General features: G+C 55.2%; 1 protein-coding gene across 4 annotated transcripts in view; it reads right to left on the bottom strand.

Moving 5' to 3' along the window:
* The window catches only part of DCLK1 (doublecortin like kinase 1), a 233,090-nt gene that overhangs the window by 99,970 nt on the left and 113,001 nt on the right, over window positions 1-20,119 (bottom strand). For all 4 annotated transcript variants that reach the window (XM_037057652.1, XM_037057653.1, XM_037057654.1 and 1 more), the window contains one exon: window positions 18,156-18,255. In XM_037057652.1, coding sequence (XP_036913547.1) covers window positions 18,156-18,255 — 100 coding nt within the window. The remainder of the gene's footprint in view (window positions 1-18,155; window positions 18,256-20,119) is intronic.

Consider the following 20,119-nt stretch of genomic DNA (forward strand, 5'->3'; position numbering starts at 1 on the left):
CACGGAGGAAGTGACAAACCCTTTCTCCTGGGGGGGGGGGTGCACCCACGTGTATGGGTGTGTATCAGTCTGTAACTACATAGCGTCTGTGTGTCTCCTAGCATCCTCCCCAAGCCCACCCGCCATGCCTTCCCCCCACCCACAGACCTGCCCTGCATCGTCCCTGCCCTGAAATGGGAGCAGCAGGACCATGTGCAGAGCGCTCTGGACGGAACCAGCCAGAGGAGGAGGGGGCAACTTCTGATTCGGATTTCCTAAGTGAAGCGGAGAGGCAGGGTACACAGCAGGAGAAAATAACAGGAGCTTTCACCAGTGTGTCCCAACGTGAACAGCAGGGACGGAAGCTTCCAGTGGACAGGCTTGGGACTGTCAGGAGGCCCTGGGTGAGGGCTTGGGAGAGGCATGAGCAACACCGAGGAAAAGGTGTGCAGGGCGTGGGGGAACCCACGGAGAACCCCCGGAGCTCTGCACCTGGGTCGGAAACCACAAGAGCAGCCGAGGATGGCCAATGGGGACTCGGAAACCAGGCTCCCCGGGGACCCGCAGGGGCCCACGCTCTGCTCTGGTTCAGAAGGGACCCCAGAGACCTAAGCTGACTCTACAGCTGGGCGCCGGACGCCCCAGCTTTACCGCGTCACCTCCGTTCCCTCCCCCAGCTGCTGGAAGAGCATCTGAGTCACCCAAAGGCCCCCAGGACTTGGAGAGCTGTCCTGGGCCTAAGAAACCACACTGAGGAAGAGACGGTAGGGTCTCTGGGCGCTGCAGGCTTCTGGGGGAGCAGTGGGGGACAGACAGGCTGCGGGAGGAATGACGGGGCTGGTGGCACTGAGTCACTAATGAGTCACAGTCTGCCACCAGACAGCACAGCCTGAGTGGCATTTTGGAAAACGAGAGTGGGGTCTCCTTTCAGAAGCAAAAGAACAATCACCACCAGCGGTCACTAAATAAAGGCTAAGCGTTTATACTGATTACCAGCCCTGCCACGTCTCGGCCACTTTCAAATCCCTGAGAGCTGTGACTGGTCCCGATAAGATTGGGCCTCTGGGCTAAGACAGTGTGTTGGGGGGCCTGGGGGGCCAGGGGGGCAGGGGGTGCAGGCAGGCCTGGGTTCACATTGCAGTTCTGCCACATACTAACTGTGCAGTCTTGGGGACTCACAGTGTTATTGTCTCTGACCCTCGACTTCTTTATGCCTATTCTTCTTGAGAAAATTAGAAATGTGTCGGACAAAGGGGTACATACTGCCCAGCACATGTTTAGCTGGTAACGGATAAAAGCTATTTCATTACTAGCAGGGGAGGAAGCAACCCAACTTCGACGCTATAGGTTTCTATTTACCACCACGGCTGGGAGACAGACATCAGTGTCAGACAGGAGTCCCACCCCTGATGGGGCCATGCTGGGGAGAAAGCCCCCGCAGGACAGAGGAGACCCTGGGGTCTGGTGCTGCTTCATGTCCGTAAAGGTTTCAGTGAGTCCGGGGTTCGACCCCTTCTGCACTCGGCAGCCAGTGGTCACAGCCACACTACCCTTCTGCTCACCGCGCGTGCTCCCACAGGTTCTGCTAAGACACACCCCTGAAGGGCTACCATGAGCCAATGTGCACAGCACTAGCAACAATAAGGAAAGACTTACTGCGTGCTATTCTGACTTGGCCCTACTCTCTATAGGGTCTACTTATTTAATGCTCACAATATGTCTGTGAGGTGCAGACCCCTGTGGGCTGCAACTTACGGAGGGAGAGTGGAGCTACTGAGCTATCTCACCTCGCAGGCAGTGCGGGCTGGAGCTGGGAGTGAGACCTGCTACCCAGACCCCACGCGCTTTTCTGCCGCTGGCCAGCATTTGACCAGAGACAAAGCCAGCAGTGCGAACATGAACCACCAAGGCGACCTGTTCACAACGCAGACACCGGGAGACAGAGGGCCAGCAGCTCACGGGACTTTGAGTCCGTCCCCCCCTGGTGGCAGGCAGGGAAGTCCGATGCCAGAACATCATTCCAGCCGGGCCTATTCAAGCCAATTCAGGACCCTACAAAGCCCAACCCCAGGGGCATCTGCCCCGGGAACTGCAGGCCCCAGGAAATGCATGCACCACGCACACCGCCGGGCCCTGGCGTGGTCCCCAGGGGGTGGTGGCACCAGGTGATCGGGACTGAGAGCCCGTGTGAGAAGTGTCAGGGGACAAGGGTGCCTACAGGTCCTTCCCCTGGGGCGCCTGTTCGCCTGTTCAGCAGGGCAGCTCTGCCTCCCAGCCGCGCTCCTCGGTTCAGCCCCCAATTTAGACTTTTTAGAGCCGACAGCTGCACTACTGCAGCTGCTTGTCAAGAATTCACCCTCAAAAGCCAAAAGTGAGCAAGTAAATTCAGAATCAAAGCTCTCCACTCTGATCGGCAATTTCATAGATTAGTTAGGTCGGTCCTCCTCCGGCCCCCCTTGGCCACCAACTGGACAGAGGAGTGGCCCAGGAGGCCCGCGGGCATTCTGGCAAGGTGGCCCTGTCCCGGGCACCCTGGGCCAGGTCTCCTCCACAAAGGGCCAGAGAGCAGATGGTCAAGCGAGAAAAGCCCCTCAATCACTCGAACGGGTCCTGCTGTCAAGTCTGAGAAACGACACGCCGGCTGCAGTGCGGTGGAAAGACTGTAGTAAAAACGCCAACGCTGCCACCAGGTTAAGGGCAAGTGGCTACACACACGGTGCCATCTGCCAACCAGCAGGGTCAGGCCACGTAAAGAGGAACTTCCTTGGGGTGTTTTAAAACAACGACATCGTCAGTTTGATAGAACACGTCTCCTGGGTGACCAAACGGGTTACGAAGAAGCCTTACTCTGCTTTAATGTGTCTTAAATGGCGTATTTCCATTTTCACGCACTTTTTGACTCCCAGCACGCGCATTTCATCGCTAGGCCGAGAATCACTCCTGCTGCTGTCTTGGAGAGCGCCTGCCTGCCAGTCTGGTCTGTGGGCCAGAAGTGTGTGCATGTGGACTTGAGAGAAGGCCGTGCAGGGGACAGAGCGAGCGATGCCACAGCAAACATCACGGAGCTGCACCTGGACCCCAGGCCGCGCCGCCTCGTCCGTGTTAGCAGGCGTGCTTGAACCGGCAGGGACGGATGCGCCGCCTGCCCCTGCCTACAAAGCTAGGAGAGACCGTGCCGCACCAGTGTGGTCTCCGGGCCAGAGGGGGTACACACCTGCAAAGTTAATGTGGGCGCCAGGGACCCCCAGGAGCGTTAGCCCACACAGCAGAGCACCTCCACAGCCCGGAACTGCCGAGCCCTCCCCTCCACGCCGCCACGCGGCCCTGGTACCACGTCCCATCTGAGTTGACTAAGCGTGCAGCCTGCTCCCACGGCCCCTTTCTGCGAGGTGCCACAGCGCCATTCATCACACGGCGCCTCCCAAATTCACACACATGCAGTGTCATTCAGGTCAATGTTAAGAAGTTCAAAATAACAATTGGAAGTCTGTCCCACCTCAATCAAGAGGTGAGGGTTTCTAAGCACCCAAATAGCGGTAATCATATCCAGTCCTAACATTTGTCTGTTACATCACAGCTTTGCAACACGACCTTCATTCATGTCGTCATGACATTGTCTTGTGATGGGAAAACATGGGCTCTGAGAGGTTACACGGGGTCACGCAGGTGACAGTGGACAGACCCAGGACCCTCGCCTCCAGAGCAGTGCATTTGGGACTGATGCTGAGGCACCGACTGTGCGTGCCGGCCACCTGGCTCTTGGCCCCAGCTCGGACACCAGCCTGCTGGTTGACCCTGGGCAGCGAGCCCTGCCGCCCACTAGGCTTTGGATGTCACACACATGACACAGAAGAACTGGACTAGAAATCCCTAAAGTTCTTCTGTAAGTTAGAAACTTTACTGAGCAAGTTCAACCCAGCCCTCCCACGATCCGCCCGACAGACATGTGAGCCGGGCGAGATTTCCGGGGCACGCGATGTGCGGATGAAAGCGGTTCCACGCTGACTCATCTGCAGACAACCTCCTGTGCCCCCAGCCACTCTCTATCAGCAGTTCCCTGAGAGCCGACTGTCCCCTTGGCTGTCACAGTGCATCTGCAGCCCTTGTTTAGACAGACGTCACACTTTGGAGCCAGGAATGTCAAATGGGAGGGCTTGGCCGGCCTCCCTCACAGTGGGAGCTGATCCTTTTGTCTCTCTCCAGAGANCCCTAAAGTTCTTCTGTAAGTTAGAAACTTTACTGAGCAAGTTCAACCCAGCCCTCCCACGATCCGCCCAACAGACACGTGAGCCGGGCGAGATTTCCGGGGCACGCGATGTGCAGATGAAAGCGGTTCCACGCTAACTCATCTGCAGACAACCTCCTGTGCCCCCGGCCACTCTCTATCAGCAGTTCCCTGAGAGCCGACTGTCCCCTTGGCTGTCACAGTGCATCTGCAGCCCTTGTTTAGACAGACGTCACACTTTGGAGACAGGAATGTCAAATGGGAGGGCTTGGCCGGCCTCCCTCACAGTGGGAGCTGATCCTTTTGTCTCTCTCCAGAGAGAAGGAATGTCAAATGGGAGGGCTTGGCCGGCCTCCCTCACAGTGGGAGCTGATCCTTTTGTCTCTCTCCAGAGAGATCCAGTCTTCAACAAGTGTGTGTTTTTATTACTCTGCGTGTTTCCTCCTCACCACGAGTCGTTGGTGTTGTTATAGTTACAGAATTAGTGTGGATGTGTCCCCAGCTTTCAATGGAGCTCATGGTGTCTGGTAAAAAACATGTCTGCCCTGGCTGGTGTGGCTCAGCCCATTGGAGCATCATCCCGCACACCAAAAGGTTGTGAGTTCGATCCCTGGTCCGGGTGCACACGGGAGGCAATCAAGCAATGTTTCTGCCTCTCTCTCTGTTCCTCTTCCTCTAAAAGCAGTGAAAACAAATCCTTGGGTGAGGCTTAAAAAATAAATGTGTCTGGTCTTCTCCCTGGGTTCTCGGGAGGAGCTTCAACACGCTCAAGGTTCCCCACGTGGCAGAGTATCCGTGTCACTCGGGGAAGGCCCCTTGAATCACGTCTGAGTCTGTGCTAACAAGATGACGAGAAGGGGCCGGTCAGGCCAGAAGGACCGGCCATGTGGTCTGTGGGTGAGGCTCTAAGGCCCCCCCCTCAGAAGCGAGTGGGGGGGTGCTGCAGACGGAGCTCACCCACGTGGCCAGGGCGGGGCTCAGCCTCCCAGGCCTGCGTGGGGCCTCTCCAGCAGAACTCTGTGCACTGAGCTCCGAGGAGCTTCCCGGGGGGTGGGGCCATTGCTGTGCCAGGGATGTGCCTCGTACTGACTCCATGACGGGGGGTGGGGGAGGGGGAGCCCAGGTCCGCCCTCTGTGCCTCTGCGGCTCTTCTTCCCCATCTGTCACCTTTACAACCAAACTGATCTTCAGTGTCGCATCTTCCTGGGTCCTGGGAGCCGCTCTGCCAAATGCATGTGAACCTGGAGGGGGTTCGGGAGCACCCCTGAATCTGCAGCCTGTCAGTCTGAAGCGTGGGTGGCCTGAGGACCCTGCATGGGGTGCTGGTTCCTGCATTCAGGACGGTCTTGCTGGGGATGGCGCCCTTAACCTGGGAAGTCCGTGCGCATGCTGGGCAGTCCGCCTGCCCGCTCTGCACTCTCGCAGCCCCACCGGCCACTTGGAGCTCTCCTTCGGGTCCCTGAGGCTCACGCCTGCCTCGGGCTCCCGGGCCAGCCACCCCCGGGGTCTCTGCAGCTGGTCCCTTCCCCTCCTTCAGGGACCTGCCCCAGTGTCACCTTCCCACTGAAGTCTCTCCTCTGACCACATCACATCCAACTGCACCCACTCACTTCCTGCCACACGTCCTTCCCCTCTGCCCTTCCCCACTTCCTCTTGCTTCGGACACTGGTCTTCGAATACATCAGGTCATCTCCTTATGACTTCACTTCCTAAGACTCCTCCACTCCTAGGTTACAAGGTTCATGGGGCCAAGAACTTTCCCTCTGCCTAGTGCTCAGAACAGAGTCTGGCTCTTAGTAGAAATTCACTAAATATTAGTTAAATTAAGCATTTACATATTCAGATGTATATTACAGGGTCAGGCTCCTATAGTACAATACACTGAATTCGTGTTCATTGCCTATAAACTCTCTGTCTTAGAACATTAAGTTATCCTAATTTTCATGTTTGGGACGCCGGTTGTAAAGGGTAACATCTTCTATCTCACTCAAGGAAGAAAAACAACAGAACTCATTTTCCCACAGTCTTTGGTATTAACCACGGTGCAGATGAACCTCCTGACCTCTGACGGCATTCTCAACGAAGAAAAAGAGCTTTCACGGCATGAGTTCCACTAAATCCACACTACAGTCAAGGGGCAGAGCTATCAGAGAAGAAACTGTGTTTCCTCCAGAGCTAACAAGCTCAGGAGCTACAGAGGCTCTGTCCTCAGTGATGGCAGGAAGCTCTGTGGTCCCCTCCGAGAGGTGCCCCAGCTGTCACGCTGCTGGGAGCCCACACGTGGACAGAAGGCAGTCCCGGGGCCAGCTGGCCCTGGTGCACCAGCACAGCGGAATGAAATGAAGGGCTGGGTTTCATCTTTGGGTGACAGGACACCAGGCCACCAGGCGCCTGACCCCAGGCTGCCCTAAGCCCTTAGTCCCTCCTCGGCGCTCACAGGGGCTGAATCGCTTGGCCCCGTGGCTGGCGTGGCTCCACAAAGCTGCTGCTTTTCGGCGGCCGCGTCCCAGTCATTTGGGTGAAGGTCACACGCATGTAGAGAAGCTCTCCTACAACCTGAGTTCGGTCTCCAGCAAACGGGGGACTCCTGACTTCACAGTGACTCTGCCCACTGCCACACGGAGGTAAGTCCCTCGCACGATGGGTTTGTTTTTATCCTCACCCAAGGACATGCTTATTGATTTTAGACACATGAAGACGGAGGGGCAGGGAGAGATAAATGTCAATGTGAGAGAGGAATGTTGACCGGTTGCCTCCTTCACACACCTCAACCAGGGACCGAACCCACAACCCAGGCATGTGCCCTGACCGGGAATTGAACCAGCGACCCTCTGGTTTATGGGACAGCATTCCAACCAGCTGAGCCACACTAGCCAGGACACACAATCACTATTATGATTATTTTCTTTCTTTCACTAAAAGCTTTATCCATCTATTTATTTTCCAGCCACAGAGCGAGAAAATCTAGCTTCAGTCAGCCTGGAGTCCTATGACTTCAGCATCTCATTACCTCTCAGGTGTGCAGAACCCTCCAGTACAAACCTACAAAGACAGCCTATACCCAGAGCCTTATCAAACGACTGCCCAGGCTGAAACTACGGTTTAGAATTGCCTTCACAGGACGTGTTTTTCCAGTGATTTCCAGTTCGTCTGCCTTCCAGTAAATAGGCATTTAACTTCCGAGACCCTCCTTTGCTTAAACCTCAGGGATGCTTGACACAGAGCGGCCCCTAATGCTGCCCCGTGTGGGGGACGAACTGGCCGGTTTCAAACAGGAACAAGCCCTGAGCACCCGTGCCCTGTGGGCCCACACGAAGAGCAGGGTCCTCCCTCCACCCGCCTGTACTCGTGCAGGGACAAGAGAGCCTGCGGTCCCCATCGGTGGGACTGTCCCCCAGCCACTGGAGGGCAACAATCCAGCCAAAGGGAGACACTGGGCTGCCCACCCACTGCTGCCCACGAGAAAACATATGAAGGTTATTGTGGCTTTTCGTTTCTTTGTCTTTTTGCCTGAGAGCTTTGCAGGCACCTCAGCTTCTGGTCTTCGGCTGGACACGTCCCCAGGAGCCTGTCAGCTGGGAAGAGCTGGGGCCTGGAAACCAGTCAGACCTTATTTATCCACAGGCAGAATATACGTGGGTGCTTCAGTCTCTTACGTGAGCAGAATCAAGGACCAACATTAACGAGATGCTGTCTGGCATGAACACAGTGCCAGTACTGGAGGAGGTTCCCCGATGCAGAGAAAGAAACAGAGTCTGGCCCGTCACCCTATGAGAAGGCCCCGGTGTGTCCGCTGTCCCCCGCCTGTGCCCGTGATACTTGGAGAAACTACGGTCAGTCCTAGGCTCCCTCTGAGCAAGTCCGCTTCCTCCACTAACGAAGTTTAGATTCTCCACGCTACTGGAACCCCCAAGGCGAACTGCACTCAGCTCCGACTTTGTTTGAAGAGGGTACTGCTGACCATGAGTGTCTGGGGAAATGGCACCGGGACAGTGGAGTGGCCTTAAGAGAAACAGTTGCAGGCACTTTGCCCAGGGAGCCTGGAAAAACGACTTCTGGGACGTGTCAGGCCTCCGGCACCGGCAGCACTGACAGGTGGGGCAGAGTATTCCGGCATCTGCCGATGGGCTCTCACCACTGGGCCCTTGCTGCACGAGGCCCGAGGCAGGGGCTGCAGGAGGTGGAGACGAACACCGCACAAAAGGGCCAGCCCGGAGCACTCAGGACAGGTGGGTGGAAACGAGGACTCTGGAAGGCGGTCTCCATTCCCACTCCGTCACCCACTGGGAACGGGACCTTGGGCTGCTTCTGAACCTCTCCACACTTGGCATTCTTTGTGTGTCAAGCAATGCTGCAGAGCTTTTCTGAGAATTGTGTGCCATACGTATTCATAAAACGAACGAGAAATCAGTAACTGGTTGAGACCAGGTAGATGGGGGAAGGTGGTACAAAGAAGGCAACTTTGGAATTAAACCTCAAAGGGCAAGAGGGACCTGGGTAGGGGCACTCCAGGTTGGTGGGACAGTGTGGGAGCCAAGGTGGAGGTACTGGAGGCAAATGCTTGGGGGGGGCAGCAAGTGCTGCTGTGGCTGGACAGTGGGGGAGGAGTAAGACCATAGGAATGGCGGCGAGGTGCCACGGAGCGGCCTCACGGCCACCGGGACTAGCCCGCCCAGGAGCCCTAGGACGGGGCGGGGCCGGTCAAGGGAGTATGGGAAACTCAACCTCTGTGCAGGCCCGAGTGGACACATGAAAGACTGACCCCAGGAAAGCAAGTCAAGCAGTCACGATAAGAGTCTACGCCACAGGTCGTGACCTGAGACAACGGCAGTGGCACTGAAAAGAAGGGGGCAGAGTGTCGCCAGCGAAGAGTAAAAGTGAAGGGCAAGAGCAGGACAACTCCGTGGTGTGCGGACCCGGCGCCGGGGAGAGCACTCGGCCCAGGCGCTCACACGGGAAGCCCGGAGGAGGGGTAGAGTGGCCCGAGAAGACGACAAGCTTGGCAGCGGGACGAGCTGCATTTCAGGAGCCATGGGACTTTCACACGACGCGTATCAGAAGGCTGGAACTACTGTTCTGGTTCCGGAGCTCCTGAGCAGTCCGGGCTGGAGACAGAGATGTGAGGGGGGCACACTGGGAGACGTGTTGTCAAACGTAAACACACTTGGCTTTGAACTCTGCCTTCAACATTAACTAGCTGTGTGGCCTTGGACAAATTATTTATCATCAAAGCCTTAATTTCCTTAATTGTAAAATTGGGAAAATTATACATACTTCAAAGGCTATGCTTATTGCACACCATCTGGCTGCCATTTGTCACCGTCGCTGTCTACCATCATTGCTGAAACCATTAAGGTAGATGAACTTGGCTAGGAACAGAGTAATTAAGAAGCAAAGAGGGTTGAGGAACAAATCTCGGGGAGCAATTATTAAGGGATATAAGGCCCAAGAACCAACTAGAAAAAATACCAGGAATGGCCAAAGAGGGAGGCAACAGACCCTGAAGGACACATGGGAGAGAAGTTCAAGGAGGGAACCCCCAAAATGTCCAACGCTACAGAAAAGTTGAGGTGGAAGAAGGGAAAATGCAAACACCAGATCTGGCGATTTAAAGGTTATCTTTGTTTAGTGGGAGCATTACACGTGCGGCAGGGGTGGAAGGCAGTCGCAAATGTCACAAGATTTCAAAGTGATATTTTTACCCAGACTCCAAGAGGATACGAATCAGGTACCGAAGCACGCTGTCAGACGGATGGCCTTCTATAAATTCGGAAGTAGGTATAGACAAAAAATGGCACGCCTGAGTCCCCCACCTCTAAGGTATAAAGAGCTTGAGTTCGAGAGAAAGAAGACTGGAGAGGTTTTCTTTAGGGAGAGCTGTGCTGTGAGCCCCCTTATTCTAAAAGAGGGAAGTTGCTTCCCTTCAGGGCCGTTGGTGCCTTGCTGGGGGGCCAGGGGATCTCGGCTGGGGTGGTCTGCAGGTGCAGGGAAACGGGAGACAGTGTGTGCGTGTGTGGTTCTCATCCACGGCCCCCCGGCTGCAGTCAGCAGACTTCGCTGCGCTGAGTGGCCCATTGCGGGGGCAAAGGACATACGCGTGTTCTGGTGGCTCTGATGGGGGGAGCTGGCACGAACCGCATTTACGCTCTTCCCAAGACGATCACCCAAAGCCAACAGAGAGCTTTTAAAAACAAAGACGAAGGGGAAAGCACGCAAAGCTGGAGGAATCGGAGCTGAAGAGTGAAAACTTCCCACCGAGGGTCCCTGAAGGACCATGCCGAGGCCCCAGAGAGAGGCTAGCTTCACACGACAGCTGCTGGCGCAAAAGCCCCCTCACACCAGCCACCAGGACCTCCCCACCCCCTCCCGCCACCCACTCCGCTCCTACCTTCCCGATCCGGAAAGGATCAGACCCGCAGGGAAGAGGTGAGTGAAGAGGACAGAGGGCGTCAACCCTCCTTCCTGCTTCCGAGAGGGGACCCGCTACATCGAGCCCCGGAGAGGTGAGGGAGGAGAACGCCAACTCTGAATGACTGTGCCTGGACGAGACACGTTCACTTAGACTCGAGATGGTGATTCGCCGCTTAAAAGTCCACAACACGTTCGACTGTCTTAGGAGGCAACAGGACAGTCTTGAGACTACCTAACTATCCCGTGGCAAAAGAACTGCTACTAACAAATTTGAAAAAAGAGTGGAAGACAATTTTTCACATGAAAAACCCCCCGCATAATCCTTGTGTTTTCAATGTACCATTGACCCAAAGGTACGCAAAGTGAGCCGGGATGAGCAGGCAGAGACCTCAGGGACAGGAATGTCTTTAAATGCTGTCGGCAGGGACAGAAAGGACACTCTGGCTTGACGAGGTGCTAGAGGTGACGGAAGGCTGTGTAGGACAGGGGAAACTGAGGCGTGGCCTCGGGTTGGAGAGAAAGGCAATAAAGCCAGGAGAAAACCACCAATCCACAGAAACAGCAGGGAGGGAGGGCCAATAAAGCAAGCCACCAAGAAGCGGGGAGACAGAGTCGAGAACGCTATTATTGCCTTCGGGACGAAAAAGACTCTTCTTTCTTGGACAGGTGAGAGAGAGGGGGCGGGGGGAGACGAGCAACAGCACAGGGACACCTGGTTGGAGGGACAGACAAACCGGACAGTGAGCGGCGGATGACGCTGATCATGCTGATGTAGGGAAAAGCTCCCCTTCCGGAATGAAGACAGCGGGTGGTGGTCACTGCTCTGGGCGGAAGGACAAGGACCCCTGTTTACAAGCTAGAGAGAGATCACTCTGGACTCAGCATGGGAGACACGTGGTAAAAACCAGCACTAGCAGCCCTGGCTGGTGTGGCTCAGTGGACAGAGTGCTGGCCTGCAAACGAAAGGGTCGCCAGTTCGATTCCCAGTCAGGGCACAGGCCTGAGTTGCAGGCCAGGTCCTCAGTAGGGGTTGTGCAAAAAAGGCAACCACACATTGATGTTTCTCACCCTCTCTTTAAAAAAACCACAGCACCAGTGGACCGTGGAACTGGCCTCCTCACACAGCTGGAAGACAGTGGGAAGCTTCCAGAACAGAGTTGGGAAGACGAACAGCTGCCACCATGCTGTGGAGAGGACTTGTGTATCGGGAGGAAGGGGGAACTGACGGTCTCCAAGACCCTTCACGTGCGGGACTTGTTTCTAAGGTCACATTGGCAGGGTCCGTCCCTACTGTCGACAGTTCAGGTGTCCTCAACACTGGGCACAACACAGAGAAGCCCGCTTCCCAGGCACCAGGAGAGACAGTGTGAAGACAAGACTGTGTGTGCTATGCAACGTCTTGGTCTATTTGTAGCAAAGGAACAAGCCGGTCCCTGAGTTAGAGTCTGTCTCCAAAGTACAACGCTCTCTATGTCTCCACAGCTTGGCAGTGGATTAAAATGGAAAACATCAGTGTCTTTGGGGAATGTTTCTGCTTGTACATGGGCTAGAACGGAGTTATGGTGGAGAAGTCTCCAGAACGCCCGTGGTTTTCCCAAGAGGCAGACGGGACAGCTGACGACAAGAGCGAAGCACATTAGCCAGTGTGTTCTCTGCCTGAAATGCAAAACCAAAAACCCCCACTCCAAAGCCCTCTCTGTCAGACGCCAGGCTGCGCCCCACAAATCAGCAGGGCCCTTCCGTGTGATCGCAGCGGCCCTTCCGTGTGACAGGGGAGTGTCACAGAGACACAGCAGTGATTCAAGAAGACAGAGCTGTTCTCTCTGAACAAGAACCATACCTTCCTGGAATTAGCATCCGTTGAAACATGAAGATTTCCAGCACACATTACCTAGCACACACCTGAAAGAATTCTACCTACAGGTTCATTTTAAACCGGCCATGGGATCGAATTAAAAACTTGAACCCACGCAGAACTGTCAGTCTTTTGTGTCACGAGTCATCCATCACAGTATCTTCCCAAAGAGACAACAAACCCAAGGACAGTGAGGCAGCATTCTGTGTTCTGGGTCCAAGTTCAGAACCTAAGATCCTTTGACGTCTTCCTTCGTGTATTTATTTTGGTTTCAACTTTCTAAAAAAGCTTCAGTTTCCAATGACGATTTTCATTCGACCTTATTTTGCATTAGTTCCAGGTGTACAGACGGCATAGAGGGTAGCCAGCCACACACCGTACAGAGCACCCCCCGATTCTTCCAGTGCCCGCCTGGCGCCGGACACGGTTATGGCGCTGTTACTGACCGCGTTCCCTACGCCGCACATACATCCCCGTGACCGTTCCGTGACCACCAATCTGTGCCTCCTCCCCTCTGCCCCTTTCCCACCCAGGCAGGCCCCCAACTCTCCTCCTCTCTGGCAGCCATCAGCCCGCTCTCTGTGACTGGGAGTCTGTTTCTGTTTTGTGTTTCTCCGTGTGCTTTGTTCATTAGATCCCACACATGAGTGAGGTTACAGGGCCTTTGTCTTCCTCTGTCTGACTTACCTCACTAGCATCATACCCTCCAGGCCTGCCCCCGCTGTCCTTCGTCATCCCCCGACATCAGCGACATTCGAAGTCACGTTCCACGGGAGTGCTCCCATGCGCCATCCTCTGTGCCCAGCAGGCCGCCCGGCCCGTGGTGAGCTCGCTCAGCTTACTGAGTAACAGATGGTTGCACTGAAGAATGAACCAAAAACCACTGCACGTGCGAGGAGGGCCGGTCTTCCCCCAGGCTCTGCACACCCTCCCAGCGTCCCTGGGGACCCGAGTCCACAGCCCAGCCCAGCCCAGAGCAGGGAGGCTGTCCCCCATCCCAGGAGCCCAAATCAACAAGGCTGTAAGGGCCGAGGCTCCAGAGGGCGCTGGCTGGAGACGGTTGGCTGTTTGAGTTTAATCTCGCAGGGAGGCCCCCTAGAGTGGGGCGAGGATCCTCCAAACCCCTAAATTCCCCCTTAACTCCACCCCGGGAGCGGAAGTGGAGAGTGGGAGGAGAGAGGCCAGTAACCGCCTCCGGTCCCCGCAAGCCCGGGCAACAGGCCTGGGTCACATCTGCCTCCCATTATGCCCGCAGGCGGCTCCCCAGGCCAGGGCCCAGCTGCAGCCCACTCGGAGGTGCATCTTGGCCAAGGTGTCCCTCGCTAACATCAGTCACTCTGTAATGAGGAGCACAGCTCTGGACGTGCTTTGACATTTATTATCTCATTTGGGGTCCATTACAACCCAGGGGAAAAAAGGTGTTTTACAGAATAGGAAGCAGGCGTGGGGTCGAGAGACCACACAGCACGGAGGGCGGGGGCTCGGGCCAGACCAGTGGCTGCCACCCCTCACCCAGGGCTGGCCCTGCCGCTTCAGCGTCCAACCCCATTCCCCTCCCCACCCTGGGAGCTGGAGAAGCAGTGACTTCACTCAGGACAGGAGTCCCTGGAAAGTGGCTGGGATGGGACGTTTCTAGAAACATTTCCCAAGCAGAGCCTGCAAACCCAGCACCACGGGGTCCGTAGGGGGAGCTGAGGAAGCACACCCCCGGGAATTGTGTACCCAGGAAGGGCCTGGGCTCAGATAAGGTCGTGGTGCAGAGCCAGACTTGGGGACAGGACGCTGTGCGTGCACGTGTGGACACACATGCACACACTAACACGAACACGGGCACACACAGACCCCAAAAGTCTCAGTGCCACCGCAAACATCCATAACTTCACAAGTATAAATGTTACAAACTGACAAGAAACCTCATGGAAGAGTTCAATTATTTAAATTTCTCCTGCATTCCCGTACTCTCCGAATGGAAGGGGCTGTGACCCACAGTAAGCCTGCGATGAGTCCAAGGTCATGTTCACAGGCAGCACTGTCCACACTGCACTGCTGGTCACCAAGCTTGTAGCACTGGCTTCTTTTTAAAAAATAAAAATCTCACAGGGATGTCCAACCCGCAGCCCACCAGCCTTACGCCACGCAGGATGGCTATGAATGTGGGCCACCGCAAAATCGTAAATTTACTTAAAACCTGTTTTTTTGCTCATCAGTTTTTGCCCATTCCTCTGACCCATCAGGCGCCCCCACCGAAAGGTCAGGTGTGGGGCAGCTGGTCCCAGCTCAGTGGTTTGTGTTCTCCGCCAGGGGACACAGAGCGGCAGACGGGCGGGAACGAACCAACAGAAATGAGTGTGCTTGTCACTCAAGTGCAAATAAACGCTGCACATGTTCAGACACCTGTGGTGGAATGAATTGTACTTCCCCACCCACCCCCAAAAAGATGTGTATGTGGAGGCCTGTGAACGTGACCTGACTTGGAAACAGGGTCCCTGCAGGTGGAACTGAGTCCAGACGAGGTGTGACTGGAGAAAGGTGGGCCCTGACTCACTCCCAGGGTCCTCATGAGAAGAGGCGAATTTGGGCACACGGAGAAAGCCACATGGACGTCATCGGGGCAGAGATCAGGGTGACTCTGGTACAAGCCCAGAGACCCCAAGATCACGGGCAGCCCCCAGAACCCAGGAGGGCTTCTTCCTGGAGCCTTCAGTGGGAGCAAGGCGCTCCCCACGCCTTGACCTTGGGCTTCCACCTCCAGCACCATTAGAGAATCAATCTCTATTGTTCTGCCCCCCAGTGTGTGGGACCTGGTCACAAGCAGCCCTAGCAAACCTGTGCCTCTAAGCGGAAATAGTAAGTTTCAAGTGCCACCTGTGGATGCCAGAACCAGGAGCACTGGGGAATTGGTGGGAAAAACAAACACAGAGACAAAAAGACAGATACTTAGACTCCTGAGCAGGGACAGGCCTGGCAGCGGGGAGAGGTGAGGGGTGAAGAGACGGGGCCAAGCTGGTTTGGGGGCGTTGGTGTGGAGACTGGGGCTGGGCAGTGCGGAGGCCAAGGAGGGGGGCATTTGTGACAGACTTACCACCGAGGAGGTCACTGTCCCTCCCAGGTCTAAGGTAGGCATTTCTCAACAAAATCTCACCACATTTTAATAGCAACAAATCGCAGATCTGTCCACTTATCACCGATACAGAAGCACAACCACTCGGAGCTTCCCGTCTGCAGCCTGGCATTTTCCTGGCAGCAATTCACCTCCTAAATCAGACAGCGGCCGGCGCCGAGGACCGAACTGCTGGCCTGCTGCCTCCGTCTATAACTGGGCCTCAGCCGCGGCGCCCAAAGGTGTTAGGACGCCACTTGTTGATGACAGCATCGCTAAAACTGTTCCATTTTGAGCTGGGAACAGGAAGGCATTTTCCCCCCCACAAAAATGGGGGTTGCGGGGGGAGGAGGCTCCTCGCCGATTAGCATACTGATCTGGCTCCCAGGGAGCCGCGGGGACCACGGATCCCTCATGGACAGCGCCTTGCTAGAGAGCCCGAACCATCCCAGCAGTAATCAGGGGGGCACATCATTGCTGATCCCGGCTGGGAGCTGGGTTCCCTCTGAAAGGCTCAAAGTAAAGGTGCCGCCCAGCGGCACCCAGCCACTTCGTGGAGCTCCCCCGAAATCGAGCAGGGCTGTTGGACATATTCATCCCAGAGCTGCCTGTGGGCGCCCCTTTCAGGAAGCTGCTCCGGATCCAGCAAAGGGAACCCCCACATGCAAACACCATGTGGCCAGGACCGCTAAGCTGGGCGCGGGCATCACACTCAGCCCTTTTACAAGGAGTCTGGCTCGAATGCATTAGCACAGGGACGTGCCGCACATGGGACAGGAAACTGCAGTCATCACTGTGGGAATCTAGTCTCCAGGTCGAGTTCACCCAAGGAAAGAAGATCTCGATTTAGATTCTCCCCCTGCTGCCCCCGCTCCTCCCAACCCATGTGTCTGTTTCAGGATGGGGGAGGCACTCGGCAAACACCTTCCACATCAAGACATGGGGGGGTGCATCCTCCAGGGGAGCCATTCGACGTGGGCTGGGGGCCCCGACACGTGTGTGCTTGACACATGTGTGCACTTGTGCACTGCTGGGCAGACAGACAGGCAGAGAGGCAGATACAGAGAGGGAGGGCCATGCACATTCTACTCGGTGGAAAAGGCCTCTAACGGGAAATCGCACGGGGCGTCCTGGTATTTTTCTGTGCGTTCTCGGAAAGCTTGCCCTGCCCGCCCGTTCATGCAGGTGAGGAGCGGCTGCAGGGTCCCGTGCTGTCGGGAGGCAAGGCCCGGCCCAGGCCTCCCCACCCCAGGGCTCCCCGGGGCTGGGATGGAGAGACCCAGGGCTTGGGAGCCCAGGCAGACCCTGCTGGTGAGAACGGGCTGCACTCCCCTCCCAAGCGGACGGCCAGTTTTCGGCATCAAAGCAGCGAGCAAAGCTTCCGTTTCAGAGTGCATCTGGTCTTCCAGACCATTCTGTCAGAAGCAGCTACATTCTGTAAATGGAAAATCCAGGCCACCTATTTATTTCTCTCAAAATTATGCTGTCAGCTCGTCCGCCTGACCCTCAAGAGCCTCTGTTCCGCAGGCTGGCCAAGCTGTCTGACCCTGAAGAAGGGGTGGGCGGGACTTGATCTGTGTGATACATCTGCATAAATCTTTGCCGTTTACACAATTAAGGGGCCATCCTTCTTATTCTTATCCCTCCCTACACACTCTGAGTCACTGATAAATGATGAAATAATTGTAGCATGCATGTGTAAATGCATGTAACTGATGTGTACACACGTATGTAATCTCGGTACCTCGTGTGGATAACAATCAGCTATGTTCACTGTATCACTTACCCGATTACATCGGTGCTCACGTACAAGATTTCCGGTCCACCTGCCCCAAAGCTAACACACCTTATCTTCGCTTATCTAGGCCAAAGTTCATCAGCACTTCAAAAACCCTTTCCAACAATCTAGAACTTGAATTATTCATAATTATGTGATATCCCAGTCATTAAACCAGAAGTAAGACTTTTCACGAAAAGCCTCTACGAAAACCTTTTCCGTGACACTGGTCAAGATGCTGGGATGATTTATGGTGTCAGAAAAGGGCACTCCCAAGTCACAGCCTCTGCGACACGCCTCTCCCTGTTCATCGACTGTCCCCTTTCCCACACGTCAGCTCCGCTGGGAGGAAGCCACGCTCCCCCACGGGGTCCCTCACGGATGGCAATGACATCAAATTCTGAAATATTTAAAAGAAAGGGCAACAAAAGGAAACTGCCTGGAAGCGGAGCCTAGAACACACACAGTAATTTTATGGTCGCCTATCTCTCAAGTACGAATGTTGAGGAAAATACTCAAAGTAGTAGAAATCCATACCATGCTGTTCTAGGGAACTGATTTAGTTACTAAGTGGTTATAAATTAGCCATTGGTAATTTACCCTTCTAAGTGATTTAACCTTCCCCATTATCATTTCATCTGTTTTCTATAAAAAAAAAATCAAAGAAACCCGAGCCGCGGGAAAGCCGTGCTGGGCCGGGGGCTGAAACTGATTTGGCGGCTCGGGGCTGACATCAACTCGGCCTGCACAGCTCGCTTTGGAAAGCTGCCTCAGATTTCCCTTGGTTTTGAACTTTTTTTTTCCTTACCACTTTCATCTAGCAAGAAATCATCCTGGTAACGGAACTTCTCTGGTCCACATGCAATAAAAATGTCATCGTCACCAAAAAAGTCCTGAAGGCACATCACCTACAAGAGAAAAGCACGGCAGTCAGCAAGGGGTCAGCGCACGGCAGTCACACCAACGCACCGGCCGGCCCACGGCGGCCCGGCCGCTTCCCGTCCCATCCCTGGCCAGGGCCGGCCCGCCCGCCTCTCCCCAGGGTTTTCAAAGCCAGGGCTCCGGCATCTGTCCCCAGTAAGAAACGGTCCCGATGATGCACTGGCGTGGGAGGGCGGAACCGGGATAGCAGACCGGGGAGCTGTCCCATTTACCACTCGATAGACCAGTAGGCTCGGAAGGAAGAGCCCTGTCCTGTCATAGCAGAGGGAGCCCGGCAACGTGGGGGAGAGCAGCGCCCCTTTGTTCCCCTGAACGCAAGAGGCCCCCAGAGCGATAGGAGTCAGCATGGGATTTTTAGCAACCAAGACGTTCTTGAGTAGCTGGTGCTGACCTAGGTGCCTGGTGACGGCCGTTTGGGGCGACCACAGAAGAAAAAAAACAGTGGTGTTGTGATACGAGTGCAAGATACCCTGTAAACCCTTCTGCCTCGAGCTGACACACCAATGCAGCCCTCCATGGGAGGGGTGACAGGCAAGGTCCGCCTTGCTGGGCTTCAGGCATGCCACCCGCCACTGCGGCCATGCTCAGTGTAAGTGACTCGGGCTGCCCGGCCTCTCACGGTCGTGGGAAGGAAAAGGTTTGAAACAACCTTCTGACACGTGTTCGACTCCCTGGGCTCCATTAAGAACTCTGAGAGCCAAATGCCATTTTCACACTAAGTGTGGTCACAAGTGACAATTCCAGGCACACTGCTCTCTGTCCTGGGCTACATGACGTGATGTGATGTTCACCGTGTGTCGTACCAACACGAGGCCCCGGGGACACCGCCGATTCCGACCTCATTTTAATTTCTGATGGCCCCCTGGGGTAAATGCCCGAGTGGCCGGCAGGAAACAGACTTTCTAACAGCGTTTCCCTTGGGTGTCTGAAGACCGGGGTTAGACCTTCTGGGGGTAGCCACCCCTCCTGCCCACTTACCACGGGCTCCCCCTCACCCATCTGCCGCTCTGTGTGCCGGGTCTCTCTGGGGTTCGCCCTTTGTCAGCTCTTGGTGACACTTCCCTCACACACCGAGGTGCTGTAGGACTTTACTTAAAGCCTCCCCCCGCCCCCCGTGCAATGGTGTGTGGGTTTCCTAATTAACCTTATTCCCAAATAATCTCTTGGCTGAAGTTTTGAGAATAAAATTTCTAGAACAGTTCAATAATAAACATCAAGCGAGGTGCAACCTGTGAAATACTGAGTCAGTATTTCCTCTCTGAAAGCCTGGTGACAGAGGGGACCTAAGAGGGATGTTGTAATCACCAGGGAAGAAGGGCCAGGTCTCTAAGAGCAGCGTCAGACGCTACACTCTCACGCTTGGGTTAAACACCAGCCCAGTGCGTTCAGAACCTACTGTCGGTTTTACCCCTCCCTTTCGACATGATTCCAACTCTGACGCCAACCACCATTATATCCTGTGACCGCTCCCCCCCAGCTGCCCTGGCCCGTGTCCGTGTGACTTGCCCAACTCTCTGCTGGGCACATTCACTTTACCTGCCTGGGTCTGTCTGTGCCTACGTGTACCAGTTAGCACAGCCTGTGCACACACAAAGAAGAGTAAGACCTGGTCTCTCCTTCAGGTGACAATGTGAACAGTTAAGCCTAAAGAACAGTATCTCCTCAAGTTCAAGTGTGCATGGTTAACAGGCTTTGTGCAAATCGACTTGGAAAATACGGAGTTTACCCGGTATCGACAGGCTTCTTTGTATCTGGTCTCCTCGAAATGCTTGCTGAGCTAATGTCCGACCCATCACAACTCCAAAAAGGAGAGAGAGAGAGAGCCGGTAT

Source organism: Sturnira hondurensis, unplaced genomic scaffold (genome assembly GCF_014824575.4).
Source record: "Sturnira hondurensis isolate 20B ecotype Veracruz unplaced genomic scaffold, ASM1482457v3 Scaffold0009719, whole genome shotgun sequence".
Classification (NCBI taxonomy): domain Eukaryota; kingdom Metazoa; phylum Chordata; class Mammalia; order Chiroptera; family Phyllostomidae; genus Sturnira; species Sturnira hondurensis.